The sequence below is a fragment of the Lissotriton helveticus genome, chromosome 2_1, assembly GCF_964261635.1.
Source record: "Lissotriton helveticus chromosome 2_1, aLisHel1.1, whole genome shotgun sequence".
NCBI classification, from domain to species: Eukaryota; Metazoa; Chordata; class Amphibia; order Caudata; family Salamandridae; genus Lissotriton; species Lissotriton helveticus.
Genome location: NC_136059.1, coordinates 1,109,243,076 through 1,109,257,036, shown reverse-complemented (window position 1 = coordinate 1,109,257,036; position 13,961 = coordinate 1,109,243,076). Strand labels below are relative to the sequence as shown.

The 13,961-nt window shown below is 42.6% G+C and overlaps 1 protein-coding gene across 2 annotated transcripts in view; it reads left to right on the top strand.

Moving 5' to 3' along the window:
* ERMP1 (endoplasmic reticulum metallopeptidase 1) overlaps positions 1-13,961 on the top strand; it is a 689,629-nt gene that overhangs the window by 584,389 nt on the left and 91,279 nt on the right. For both annotated transcript variants that reach the window (XM_078675921.1, XM_078675920.1), the window contains 2 exons: positions 4,654-4,853; positions 8,437-8,552. In XM_078675921.1, the coding sequence (XP_078532047.1) occupies positions 4,654-4,853; positions 8,437-8,552 (316 nt within the window). The remainder of the gene's footprint in view (positions 1-4,653; positions 4,854-8,436; positions 8,553-13,961) is intronic.

Here is a 13,961-nt window from a genome sequence, read left to right as displayed (position 1 = left end):
AGCTGCCAAGTTTCCCAGGTCCATGCATGACTAGTTAGACCAGTTCTGTTTTTAGGTCGACCTTGTGCAGCCCATGCGCTACTGCGAGGCATGCAGTATGGGAGTATGGCTGAAGCCATGTCTACTCTGCCCATATTTTTAATTGGCTTGTTATTGGCCTTCATAAACACTGGCTTCCAAGTCGATATTAGGCTTGTTAATCCCTCCTTGGTACCGCCTTGTGTGCATTTGTTACCTCCCATAATGACTGGACCTTATAAGTGTGTGGTTACACCGTCTGCCTCAACTTGGCTGTGAGCACTATTTTGCTTGTTTATTTAATCTACTACGCAGTCTGTTTTCACTTTACCGGCTGTGCTGATTTATTTAACAGCGCGGGCCGCTTTCCCTTTAGCTGCTGCGCTTATTTATTTATTTAATTCACAGCACGACCGCTTTCACTTTAGCGCTACAAAAGTGGAGAGGAGATCTGTACTGGGAACTTCTTCCAGATTCGCAGATCTCAGCAGAAGGCTTGCTGTCTGGTTTTCTTCTCTTTTGGTTCATGGTCCTGCGTTGCTGTTGCTTGAGGAGCTGGAGTTCTGAGCGGTCTTTATGTCAGGAGCTTTAAAGGTGACTTGCTTATGTAGCATTAATATTGTATGACAATGGTTATTGGTGAAAATGTAGAAGGCAAGGAACTTGACAAAATAATACTGCTGTTCTGTGCAAGTCGCTTATCTTGCTGTGCTTTAAAATGTAATTGTGTGAAGTGTTCATTTATAAAAACTGCCTTTACTGTCCCAGTATAACAAGCCCATCCCCTCTCTCACTACAATCTAATTCCTTTTATCTGGTCTCAGCTGGCCCTCCCACCAATATGCTGTGCTGATTGTTATTTGTAAACTAGCAGCATGGTTTAGCTTGTCACTGATATGTGCTGTCATGTACAGATCCTGGGTTTGAATTCAACAGGACGAATGCAGCCTTTTATCCTTGTGATGCCGATAACTTTATATAGAATACCAGCAACACCTTTCATGTACAGTGTTTACCGTTTGCAACAAAGGTGGGACTAAGTGCTATGAGTAATTATTATGCACGGAATCCCAAGGGTGAGGTGCTTATGATGCTGCTTTAAAAGTGATCTCTCTAAATCTTTACTTTCCTCTGGAGCCGGATCTACGCGTCTTAAATAAAACAAGCATTTGCAATGCAATAGGTCTCGCATTTTCAAGAGTTTAAGCCATTGGCATTGTAAATAACGATGTCTTTTTATTTGTGTAAAAAAACAATACGTAAATAAAAGGCATTTTCATTTATAATGCCAATTGCTCAAATTCTAGAAAATGCGAGACCTATTGCATTGCAAATGCTTGTTGTAGCTAGCTTTAATATATTGCCCATCCAGCATATTATCTTGGTTGCTCAGTCTCAACTCTCACATATCAATTTGAGTTCTCCATTTTGCGCAGTTCATATGTATGACTCTCCGTAACCAGTTCCACTTTCAAAACTTGTCCGGTTAGTCCCTCTGGTTGTCTTCCAAAACTTTAACAGTATTTTCAGTCTTTCAGTCTTCTAGTCTGGATCATCATGAAGAGAATTAATACAGCAGAGGAGCCTTTTTTCATTATATCACTATCCTCAGAGGGCTCTTCATTTCTTTCTTTGTGACCGTCTGTGTCTTAGCATATGGTGTTTTAGATCATGTCAGCAGGGTCCTTTATTTACTCTGCGGGACAGGAAGACCCACCCACATGGCAGTGAACCGGTGTGATCCTCCTATACCTTCAGTCTCCCATAATCTGATGGGTCACTTCAAATTTTGTACCAGATTACAGTGGCACTTGAAGGTCCCCCGACATGAGCACAGCCCCATATCAATCTGAGGGCTGCAATTCCACCAACTCATATGCCGGTCTCTTCTGCAGGTTCCACCCAACGCTGACATCATTCACACAGCTTCAGATATCTATAACCTCGTCAGCATCACACAGCTATCGATGTCTGCTGGCTCGCCTCAAGTCTTGCAGTGCAACTCCTTGCAATCAAGACGCTCTGCTAATGAGAGGAATCAATGTAGCATCATTCCCTAGGGAACACATCCTACACCAGATTATCGGACCATTCAATGCTTCTCCATCTTGCAAGTACGGAGTGGGCTCTCCAAGGCATTGTGTCCCTAACAGCCACAGACATGATGAGTAGGAAAAGTTCACCCGGAGTCTCAGTAGAATGTGGCATTTTGGCCCCTTTATAGCTCTGCCTCCTGGTATCCCCTTTAAGATACCGTTTTGATGTGAGAGGCATCAAAAGATGTTTTTAATTACTTTTTTTCGTACGCCAGATGACAGTGAACCAAGAGTGCCATATTTTGAATGGGGAGAGGATGTAGCCTAACAGCTAGGGCTGTTGATCTCAAATCTGGGGGTTCGAGTCTCAGCAATGACGCTCAACATCTTGTGATTCTGGGCAAATCACTTAATCTCCCTGTGCCTAACAAAAATTAATGTGTCTTTGTGTAAGAAACTGGTGCTCATGTAAAGCGCTCGGATACCCAATACCTTTGGGTCAAGTTTGCGCTATATAAAACTCCGAAAAATAAAATAAATACTTGCCATGGTCAGATTCTTCTTGTGACTTACTTTTGCATGCTCGGTCCATGCTGTGTCATTGAACCTTTCTGTCTGTATCTTAATTTGGAGCTGTTCTTTATTTCTTAAGATTGTCCAGCAGTACATCTGTGTTTACTTTAAGATTTACTGAAGAGCTAATTGCAATATTTAGTCTCAAACTCTTCTTCTCTGGATCATTCATAGCCGATATCCTTGAGGCACAGCCAACCACATTTGTCTCATTTCACCTTCCTGATGATGGCCAGGATATCTCTTGCTGAGTTGATGTGTCGACACAGACTGTCAGATGATGGGCAGAATATTGGCTGTTAGAAGTATCCGATTGTCACCGATAAACGTCTACATATGAATGGTCCTCCGGTTACCTGCTTTATGGTATATCCATATTAGTGCCATCACTAAGGGCACTCAGCTCCTCACTATTTGAAATACTGGTTTTATACTCTTAACATTAAACATATGTCATGTTTTAATCAGCTGTTGTAAATGTTTGAATAGTAATAATGTAAATTATGTTGAAACTGTTTCCTATAAACTATTGATGATGCAAGACTAATCTATGAAACAATTTGAGAGTGAGAAGGGTAAAGTTAATCCGTCTTCCCTATACTGACTATTTCAAAACTTATAGACCGTATCCACTACCAACTGAAGGTTAGGTGTTTTCAGTCTTTTAATCCTGCTGGAAAAAGGAACCCTTCGGTTCTTATAAAAGAAGCCTCACTCACCAACCTAGTCATTGGGTTCCCACCCTGGGTGCTGAATGCCCACTGGGTGGGCTTGAACGGCAGATTTACTGACGGCCTTTTTTTTTTTTTTTTTTTTTTTTTTAAATGTGTGAAGTAAAAGTGATTTAAAGTGTGCCACCTGATTTGGAGCTTTATTTAATGGTGACCTTGGGCAAGTTTAAAAACGTGAGATTTTTTTAGACTTCAATGGCCCTTTTATATCCCTTGTTGTGTAGTCAACATGTTTTAGCGCTATCCTCCACAATAGAGGGACGTCTCCTAACCCGCACTCGGAGAGCAATGTATGATAGTTTAATGTTCATTGAAAGACAGTAGTTAGTTCTTTGGATATATTCAATCAATCCTTATTTGCTTTTTTCTTGGATTACATTTCATGTATATATGGTCATTTTGTAATTCTGAATCGTTGACACAATTCTTATGCAATAACCATGGTGTATCCTGGTTATTGCATAAGAATTGTCAATGAAATTTAATCCGCGTGCGGATTGGGGGCCGCCACTCTATTGTGGAGGATAGCGCTATTCTTATATTTAGACATCCTGTCTCTCAGGAGGATTAGCCCACCCACACCACCCACCTCAACCTTAAATATTGGACATTTGAATAAATACGAGTGAGTGTGACTTTCATCACTTATTCAGTCAACATGTTTTAGCCATTTACCATGTGCTCTTAAGGGTCAATATGGATTTTGTCAGGACTAAAAAATGGGCACCCTACGGCATGCGGTGCAAGGTACTGCTGTTGAACTTGCATATCAAGGATCACATCTTGTGATTTTACCTGTTGAGATAGAGAGATTCAAATACAAAGCAGAGAGACCGTTTTTCGTCATGTTGTCAGTATAATCTATGTTCTCAGACATGGAGCTCTGGCCACTATGTGCTGAAAATGTCAGTGTCTGACAGGAGCTAGGTCACTTCTTTGTAGTTGGTATAAGCTCCAAGAATTTACAAAAAAAAGAACCTCCCCTCTCCCTTGACGACTTGGTATTTGGAACTTAATATAACCTACTGAAAATATGCTTGCTGGAAAAACATTGATACTGGTAGGTTGATTTTTAGTGGAAATAAGTATTGTGGAATGCAGATTCACTCTAAGAGATGTAGGAAGTCATAGGATGTTACTTCAAAATATCTGTTCTGATGGGTGGACAGTATCATAAGTAATAGTACAGTCCTAACACCCCTCATTAATTAAGCCAATAAAAATCATGAGGAAATTAATATCCCTTCTTGTACTGTGAAAGCTATTCTAATTGTTTTTTTCTTTTTTTTTGGAAGCATACAACCAGAACATTCCATGGCTTGGATGGAACAGTCTTAAAAAAGGATTCTGGCATCTGGATTAACGGGTTTGATTATACTGGGATCTCTCACATCACTCCTCATCTGCCTGAAATCACAGAATCTATTCGCGCTCCTTGTGAAGATGCTCCATTTTGTGGCTTCCCTTGGTATTTTCCAGTACACTTTTTGATTCGGTTGGTGTCTCTGTACTACTTGTAAAATGTATTTAAATTTGAAAGCACTCCTGTCATTACAATTTGCAATGCTATTTTAGACATAAAAATATTAACCACTTTGCTTCCCAATTGGCTGCAATACTGCACCGGTCCACTCAGATGGCTCTTTGAACTAGATATTAGCCACCTCCTGTTCCAGTCATTGTCATAGGCATCATGAGAAGACGTGCCCGCCTCCAATATCTGAGCCACCCTCAGAGGTGGGGCCTCAGGAATCCCCAGTTGATTGCACCTCACTGACTTTTTGTAGCATGCTACGAAAGACAAATTAAGTAATCTATTTAGGCTTTTTAGCCAACAGAACACCGAGCACATCTCCTACTCAACCTATAACCTATAACCTAGACTTCTCTCTACTGTCCCCCGGGGTGGCGCAGGGAACAAGCGGCCTGACAACAAACGCCAAGGAACACCAATGGGCGCAATATGGACCACCAGACTATGAGACTTTTGGACTATGAGACCACGAACTGGCGAATGATCTCAAGAGTATGGAATGCCCCCCCCCCCCCCCCTCTCTCTTCTTTTCTCTCTTTTCTTCTTTCCACTCATGTATAAGCCTCTTCCATGTATGTAAAATTATATTTTTCTATATACAATAAAGAATTTCAGAAATAAAAAAAAAAAAAAAAAAAAGAAGCAGTAGTATGTTTAAAATGTCTCTTCTCTTGCCTGCTCTCTTCCCCCCCATCTTGCCTCCCTCCTTTATACACACACCAACAGATCACACAAATGCAACACTCTTAACACACCCACTTAAATACCCACTGACTCACAAGTTGTTAGCACTTACAGTATCTGCAAGTCAACACCTGTTTATATAAACACTGTATAGGGAAATCCTCAGACAAAAGCAAATAAGAGTGTGAGAAGATTTTATGAGTTAAAAGCAGATATGCCCATTTGCCCACATGTTGTCATGGCGATCCAAGCACATGAGAAGACATCCACAGAACCATTCAAACAAATATAAATCTGCACATACAAAGCCATTCAAACAATAATTACATAAAATATGTATAAATTGTAGTCCATATTTTCTCACCTCTGGTCTGATTTAAAATCAAATCATAAACTGTTTAGCATTTTCCCGGAACTTTGATGATGTGTTTTACTCCCATTTAATGTTCACTTTTTTAACTTCTCTACCTCATTAGACAAAAGCATAGTTTGAGTCCTATTATTGCAAAGAATCACATGCAGTCCCACACCAATGACACCCTTGTTAAATTGCTTTAGTATGCAGTCTCATTAGGATCTTGGCTTGCTTCATCCCCTTATTAGTTCTTTTTGATTTGTAGAAAATGTTTTTTACTTGGTTGTGTTGTCCTTGATACACAATTCTTGAAGCTTTTAGTATCACGAAGACAACCAGCTAGGTTTTCTCAAACTTTTACTAGTTGCTCCAGGGAAAGTATCCATTCAAATCTGTACACTGTTTAGCATTTGTCTAAATGATATCTGTTTCAACTGCTGAAATGGTGTCTGTGGATCAATGAGCTAGAATTATTTTTTTACTTTATTTAATTTAAGGTCAGATTACACGACTATGCCATAGACATGGTGTTGTCAAAAATACATTTTAGTCGTTGAGCATAGAAACATCAACCACAAAGTATGCATCATATCACCTCAGCGATTGTTCTACTCCTGTGCAGTTCTTTTCTATCTAGGAATCATCATGCTACTCATTTTTGTCCTCCACTTCTGTCCTAGACCTAGACATAGAGCCCCTGTAGTAACCCATTGTGTCTTTAGGGTGTTGTTTTGGGTGTGACTTCTTCCAAAAGCACTCTTCTCCTTCTTTACACATTACAAGATATAGAACCCGAACTTCATGATTAGCAACCTGTTCTTCATACACCTGAATGGCGTTTGCTTCCTAACTTGCACTAGTGACAGATTCAGGAATCCAGTTTGTATCACTAGTAAAATGGGGAAGTAGTGTCTGCGAAGGAGTCCGCGATACCCTATCGTAGGCCGTATTATGGATAGTGCGTACGGTCCCGTTTTGCGCCATGGTGCACCATAAAACAGGTGAGCCCGGCGCCAACAGGGAAAGAACACCCTATTACATTGAATGCTCTGCCGTCCCTGAACGGGTGCTGCTCCTCTGGGGACCGTGCTGTCAAGTAATAGAGCGGCTTTCATGCAGCGGCTTCATGTTTCACTGTGCCTGCACTTTTAAGAGGAGAGAGATCTCCTTGCAGATGGGTGTAGTGAGTGTCTGGTGGGTCAATAGGACCTCCTTTACCCACTCCAGAGGGCTGCCATCAGGAGGCGCAGGGGGCACACTGTCATTGCACCTCCTGCCAGCTTCTTTGCTTCTGCGCCCACGTCTGTAATATGGTGTGGGCGCAGAGGCAAAGGAATTCCCTCATTTGCATGGGACCACGCAAATTAGGGAACATTCTTTGGTGATGGCGCTGGTGCTTTATGTGCGCCAGCACTATCTGTTTTACAGAAGGGGCCGCACAAGCATTTGCGGCCCCTTCCGTAATACCAAAGTACGGCAGGGGCATGCAGAGTGGGCACTAACACAGTTGGGCTCCCGGGGCACTTCCATAATACAGCCCCATGTCTCCAAAGTCTTCTCTCAATTGTGCCCAGATTGTTGCTACATTTAGACACACGCAAACTAGATGGACGAACTCTGCTGAGTGACCAGTACAACTGGGACATTTTGCTACATGCTGGATTCATATTCTTTATTTGGGATGGGATTAAGTAGTTTCTGGTCAGGAATGTGTACGGTATCATCTGGAAACTAGCATTCGCCTCCCTTTTGGTTTGTATAAAAGTGTTATCCCACTAGTCCACTTTAAGTTCCTCTCAAAATGTCATCATCCAGTTTAGTTTTAGACAATATGGGGGAGTCTGAACATCTTTTATATTGTATCCTAATGATGGTGGTGACAAATATTCGATTACTGAAGGCCGTTGCAGTATAATGAAGCAGGAACCACTCTCCTCTGAAAATCGTCCCACCACTTGGATAGTTCTCTGCTTTACTGCCTATATAGAAGCATTACTTTGGTAGATTTACCTAAGGTACCCTCAGTGCTGTCCAGCTCCATGAATTTAGAATCCACGAATAAGACCGCAACGCAGTGATCCAGTGACCCTATCCTGCCAGTTCCCAAATCCATCTGCCTGTTTTAAAGCCCAAAAGAAAGTCTGGATACTGCACCTCCCACCATTTCAGGATCTCTTTCCAGACAAGTGAGGTGCACTCCATCAGTGTAGCATCTGTCCACCTTATGCTGTCAGATGCATGTTGCAACTTCCAGTTGTATTCTTTCAGCAAGAACATGGGGACTGTTATTGTTGGGATCCAACCAATAAATCACCTGCTGCATTTAGACTACAGCATAGCACATTTGGAGGTCTGCCACCATAAATGTCAGTGTTCTGTATTAAAAGCTGTATTTGCGCAGATGGTCTGTTTGTAATTTAGCATACGCTACTTCTCCACTCTGGCATCGTTCATGGTGTTGTTTTTCAGGTTTTTACATTGGAAATTCTATGTTTTATCTTTTAGAAAGAATTGGTATCTTCCAGCTCCAGAGGTACCAGTCAAAGAGCGTCCTGAATTGTTAATGCGCTCCAAAGAGAAAATGCCATGGGGTGCCACAAGATTAACATTTGAGGTTAAAGGTAGGTGACTTATTTTAATTTTCATTTTGTCAAGAAAAACTTAGTCTCATTCTTGGTATCCAACGAGGTGTGAAATACTTTTTTCTCTCATTATTGAATTATTTTCAAACACTTTGACCTCTGATTTGGACTACCAAGATTTCTATTTCCTCTTCACTACATTTTCTCTTAAATGCTGTTGTTGTTGATAACTTTTATTTCGGTCCGAGGACCATAAAAAGTGCATATAAAATACATCAGCACTACATTAAAATAATAAATAATCGTAGAATGCTTAAAGAATTAAACTAACAGTTATCACAATATAAGACATAAAAAACAATATATACAGCAATTAGGTTAAAGTTTTTCTCCTACGCCACATGTTAAATAAATAGCGAGAAACCGCAAACACAATGGGAGGATGGGTATCCTGAATCAGTATCCTACAGGCCTGTGAAAAGTGCAAAAGTCCCAAGTTCTTACAAATAGGTTTTAACCAGCATTTTCTGATTGCAGAATAGGCAGGGCAGAAAAACAATACATGGCTTACATTCTCAGTTTTATAGCTACATGCAGGGCAAACTTCATTGATCGGGTTTGACCATTTAGAAGTAAAGGACCTAATGGGAAGAGTGCCATGCCTTAACTGTAAATATAGCTTTCGAGCAACTGGGGGTTCAATTACGTCCATGAATTCCTCCACTTTAGGTTCTGGTTTAACTAGGAGGAACTCAGATGTCAGCCTACCCAATGATGCGGAGCTAATTAGTGTTTGGTAATTTAGCGTACGTATCTGGGAGAGAAGTTCTTTCTTAGATATCCCGAGGCAAAAGATCTCAGGGGTTTCCCACAATTCAGGATAACCTAATCGAATACTAACAGCACTAATGTGCTGAAGCCAAGGGATCTTTTTAGACCAAATCTCAGAAAATTCCGCTCTGTACGCAACCAATTCAGGGACTGACCACAACCTCTTCCAGTACATAATTGGCCTAGCACTTGTGACCGCCTCTATTGGCAACATGCCAAGGTCAAATCTAAGAGGGATCAGGGGTGTGCTGGATGGTAACCCAACTAAATTTCTAACAAAAGACTGCTCCACCTTTTTAAGATTCGTTATCTGCTTGTGCCCCCAGAGTTCAGCCCCATAGGTTGCTGCCGGTCTGGCCTGGTGACAATATATCTCTAGGGCTGGGGACACTGGCCTAAAGGTAGACTCCCTAAAGACTTTACTTATGCCCCCTGCTAGCTGGGATAACCTGAGTGAAGATTTAGCGATCTGCATATTCCAATCAAAATTCTCTGTCCGAGTGACACCCAAATAAACAAATGTTTTAACCCTTTCAAGGGGAGTACCATGTAAGACAGGGTTTGGGCGTACGCGCTTAGGGGGATTAAAAATCATAAACTTTGTTTTCCCTAAATTGATTTCTAATCCCCGAAGCTCGCAAAACTCCACAAAGCCATCAAGCATTCTTTGAATGCCCGATGATGTTCTAGACAACAACAAAGTGTCGTCTGCGAACATCAGAGCGGGCACTCTACCTGTAGCCAGTTTAGGGGCGTCATTATTTTCCACATCATTCAAATGTTCCACAAGGCCATTTATATAGAGACTAAATAGCGTTGGTGCCAATACGCACCCTTGGCGAACTCCTTTTTGAACAGGAAATTGATCTGTGAGTTCGCCATGCCTGCCACACCTGACCTGGGCAAAGTTGTTTGCATGAAGCCTAGAGAGAATAGCTAACAAGTAGGGCGGAAGGCCCAGGTCTGCTAGTACTCCCCACAATTTTCCGCGCGGGACCAGATCAAATGCCGCCCGCAGGTCCACAAACACAAGGTAGAGGCTGCCACCCTCCACCTTTGCTGCTTTCCAGTACAAGACCTGCAGGTGGAATATCTGGTATAGAGTGGTGGTACCGGACCTGAAGCCTGCCTGGAATGTAGACAATATCCCTTTATCCTCGATCCACCCAAGAATCCTATCAAGGATGACCCTCCCCATCAGCTTTTGAGATGTATCGATTAGGCTGATGGGTCTATAATTAGAGGGGGTTAGTGGGCAGCCCTTTTTAGAATAGGCACAATTTCAGCTCCAAGCCAAGTGGGGGGCAGGTCATCTCCCTGTAGGATACAATTGAATAGAACAACCAAATAGGGTGCCCAGATTTTCGGTTGCGTCCTAAACAAATCTCCTGGCAATTTATCCAAACCTGGGGCCTTATTAGGAATCAATTTGCCTATAGCTGCCACTACCCCAGTCAAGGTGAAAAATTCAACTGGGGCAGGGCATGGGGGACTGTAATTGACCATCCCTGTTCTTCGGCCCCGCTATCACTTCGAAGTTGGTGGAATTCAGATGTACTAACAGGCATTCCATCAGACTCAGAGATGCCATAAAGAGCACTAAAGTGGCTTTCCCAAATTGAAGGAGCAATATTGGGGGCGAGTGCGGGGGTGTGCCCACTAAATCCAGTTGCAGTTGCAACAATAGACCAGAAAGATTTGGAATCGTTGGATCTAAGCGCAGATCCTAATTCCTCCCACATAGTGGCCTCCCATTCCTTCTTGGCATCACGGATTGCCGTTTTGTACATAATGCGATGGGCCCTGATTACCTCCCTATTATTGGTTTTTATTGCTGTTAGAAGGGCCTTTTTGGCCTTCCGACAGGAGGTATTGAACCATCGAGAAGTCGTGATTTGAGGCTGATTTGCCCTTCTCACAGGATACAAAGTATCTTTAAGTGCGGCAACCATTTGGATATGTATTTCAGATGCCCTTCCTAGATGGCCAACTTTCCCCATATCTTCAATAAATGGAATAACGATCTCGTATAATTCGGCAAATTTACTAGTGGACATCTGGAGGTCTGGCCATTTGATCCTACGCCTACAATTTGCTATTATTAGAGGCGCAGTGGCGCAATGTTCAGCCGGGGTTTGACATTTCAGCCCAAAACTCCCCGGTTTAAGTGACAGGACCAGGGCATTATGGTCACTGTCAGATCTTTCAATAACCCTGAACTCATGCAGCCTGTCCCAGTGCCTGGCCTCAATAAAAATATAATCGATTACTGAGGTACTAAATTTTAATCGATTATACGTGTCTTTCCCTGGTCTATCAGGCTCCACCCTCCCGTTGCAAGCTTGCAATGATGTCGCTAACACAAATGACTGCAATTGCAGAACCAAAGGGGTCCATGCCTTGACCTGGGTAGTCAATGGCTCAGGAATAGCCCACAACAAATCAACCTCATCCGGTTTTCTCAAACTCGGATCCATAAGCGGCTCAAAGTGACAGTTAAAATCTCCACCCAGGATTAGCACGGTGGAAGGGTCAATCGACTGAATGAAGGATAACAATCTTTCAATGGCCTCTGACTCAAGGCCCCGCCTAACTGGCCTTGAGTATACGTTAATCAGAGCAATGTCTGGCCCATTTAACGCAGTCATCAATACACACGGGACATCCCTTGAATTGGTTGAAATTTGAGATGCCTTAACTCCTAGGTGTGTACCAACCCATATGGACAGCCCGCCCGAGGGCCTACCTCTCTCACCCAAGCTTGCCAAAACATCGTAAGTTGCGAAGCCCTGAACCCTACTTTCTTTTAACGCCCAGGTTTCCTGCAACATACAGATGTCATGTGAAGCCATAAAGGAGCCCCAATCTGGAATGGGCAATTTGCTTTTAAGGCCCGCCACGTTCCAAGAGAGGATTTTAACCTGGGCAGCCAACAAGTCTTGCTTAGTTGGTTCACAATCTAGAATACCAGAAAGATCATTAATAGTGCAAAGACTAGGATCTGGCCCCGACTCAAGTTGACAGTTCATTGGAGGTCGGTCATCAGGAGAAATAACCATTACATGATGGGTAGTTTGTTCTGATGTCAAGACTTGCACTAGAGGGCTCAAGTTAACATTTGCATCTTGGTTCTCAGTGGTAGGTCGCATATTGATAAGGTGGTCCGTTTGTCAATCGCAATCATTGAAACCTGGAAAGGCATCGAACCTGTTTGCGACTTCCAGCGGGGTGAATGGTAACAGATGGTCCATCTTCCTATTTCCTTGGAAATGGTACGTCCTCCAGCTTCCATTTCTATGACTCCTAAAGGGTACGGTTTCCCACCCAAATGCATTTTCAGCAATCATAGGATTAGGTGCCTGCATCATATACCGGTTGTTAAAGGGTATAGTTGGTTTAAACTGCGGGCATGCTAGAGCCCCAGGATAGATTGTAGGGTTTACTAGAGATCTTGGATAAAAATAAGTCAGGTCACGAGGAACGATGGAGTTACCATCGATCCCTGGAAACCAATTTAAAATATATCTAACAGTTCCAGGATCTTTAAAATTAATGACAATTAGGTCCCCCTTTATGTCTTTCACTCTACTTCCCAGCCAAGGGAGTCGCCGAACATGCAGAATATCTCCAATACTATTAAAAGGAAGTGGTCGATTTTGGTTAAGCCAATGCATGGTTTTGTTTTTTAGCTGAAAGAACCCTTCCCTTTTGCCTTCCTCTAATTTTGGGACTCCGGTAAGCACAACCACGAAAGGAACCGCCTCAGGGGGTAATTCGACTTGGGGCCTCCTATGCTTCTCTGTCCTGGCAGGGCTGGGAGTTCCCCTCTTATCTCGCATATTTCCTATGGAAGATTTATTCCCTGCCTTCAAAACTTCACTAGCAACATGCGGTACTGGTTGTTGAGCCGATTTAGGGGGAATTGCCTTCTGTTTTATAGAATTCATAAGCTTACTGATCTTTTTTATACCCTTATCTGCAACAGGGGTAGGAGATGGAACTATGACTGCAGGGGATGGCACTGGCTTCACAGGGTCCTTAGGTAGACCAACATTACTACATATAGCCAGTTCTAGATCCTCCAGCTGTTGCTCCACCCTCTTCAGCCTCTCTATAATGGGCAAAATAAATGACCTAATTAGATGTTCGAGGCTTTCAAGGGGAACAGCGGACAGTGATTCCTTAGGCGGACAGTGTAAAGAGGTAGCTAAACCTGTTGGAGTTGATACAGTCAATACAGAGACTCTTGGAATTAATACTGCTTCCATGAGAGCCGTTGAGGTTGGAGCGGTTGATACATTAGCCTCTGGGGTAGATACAGTAATTACATTTGCCTTTAAGGTTTTACCAAAATCAGAGTGGCTAATCTTGCTTCTTTGCGGATCACCGCCCCTCTTCCTTCTTTTATTTGGTGGCGGACCATGAACTTTGGGCATGGCCTATTTCAGCGCGAGTGCTATCCATGCAGCGTCTGTCTTGTGGCAATTCCAGCTTTTAAAACACCCGTTTTGTATTTTATTTAGAATTTACTTTTAGAATTATCCCCTGGTCTTACCTTGCCTGGCCTCGCATTCCCCCACCTCTTCCATCTCACCTGCACTCTAATTGTGGTACCTC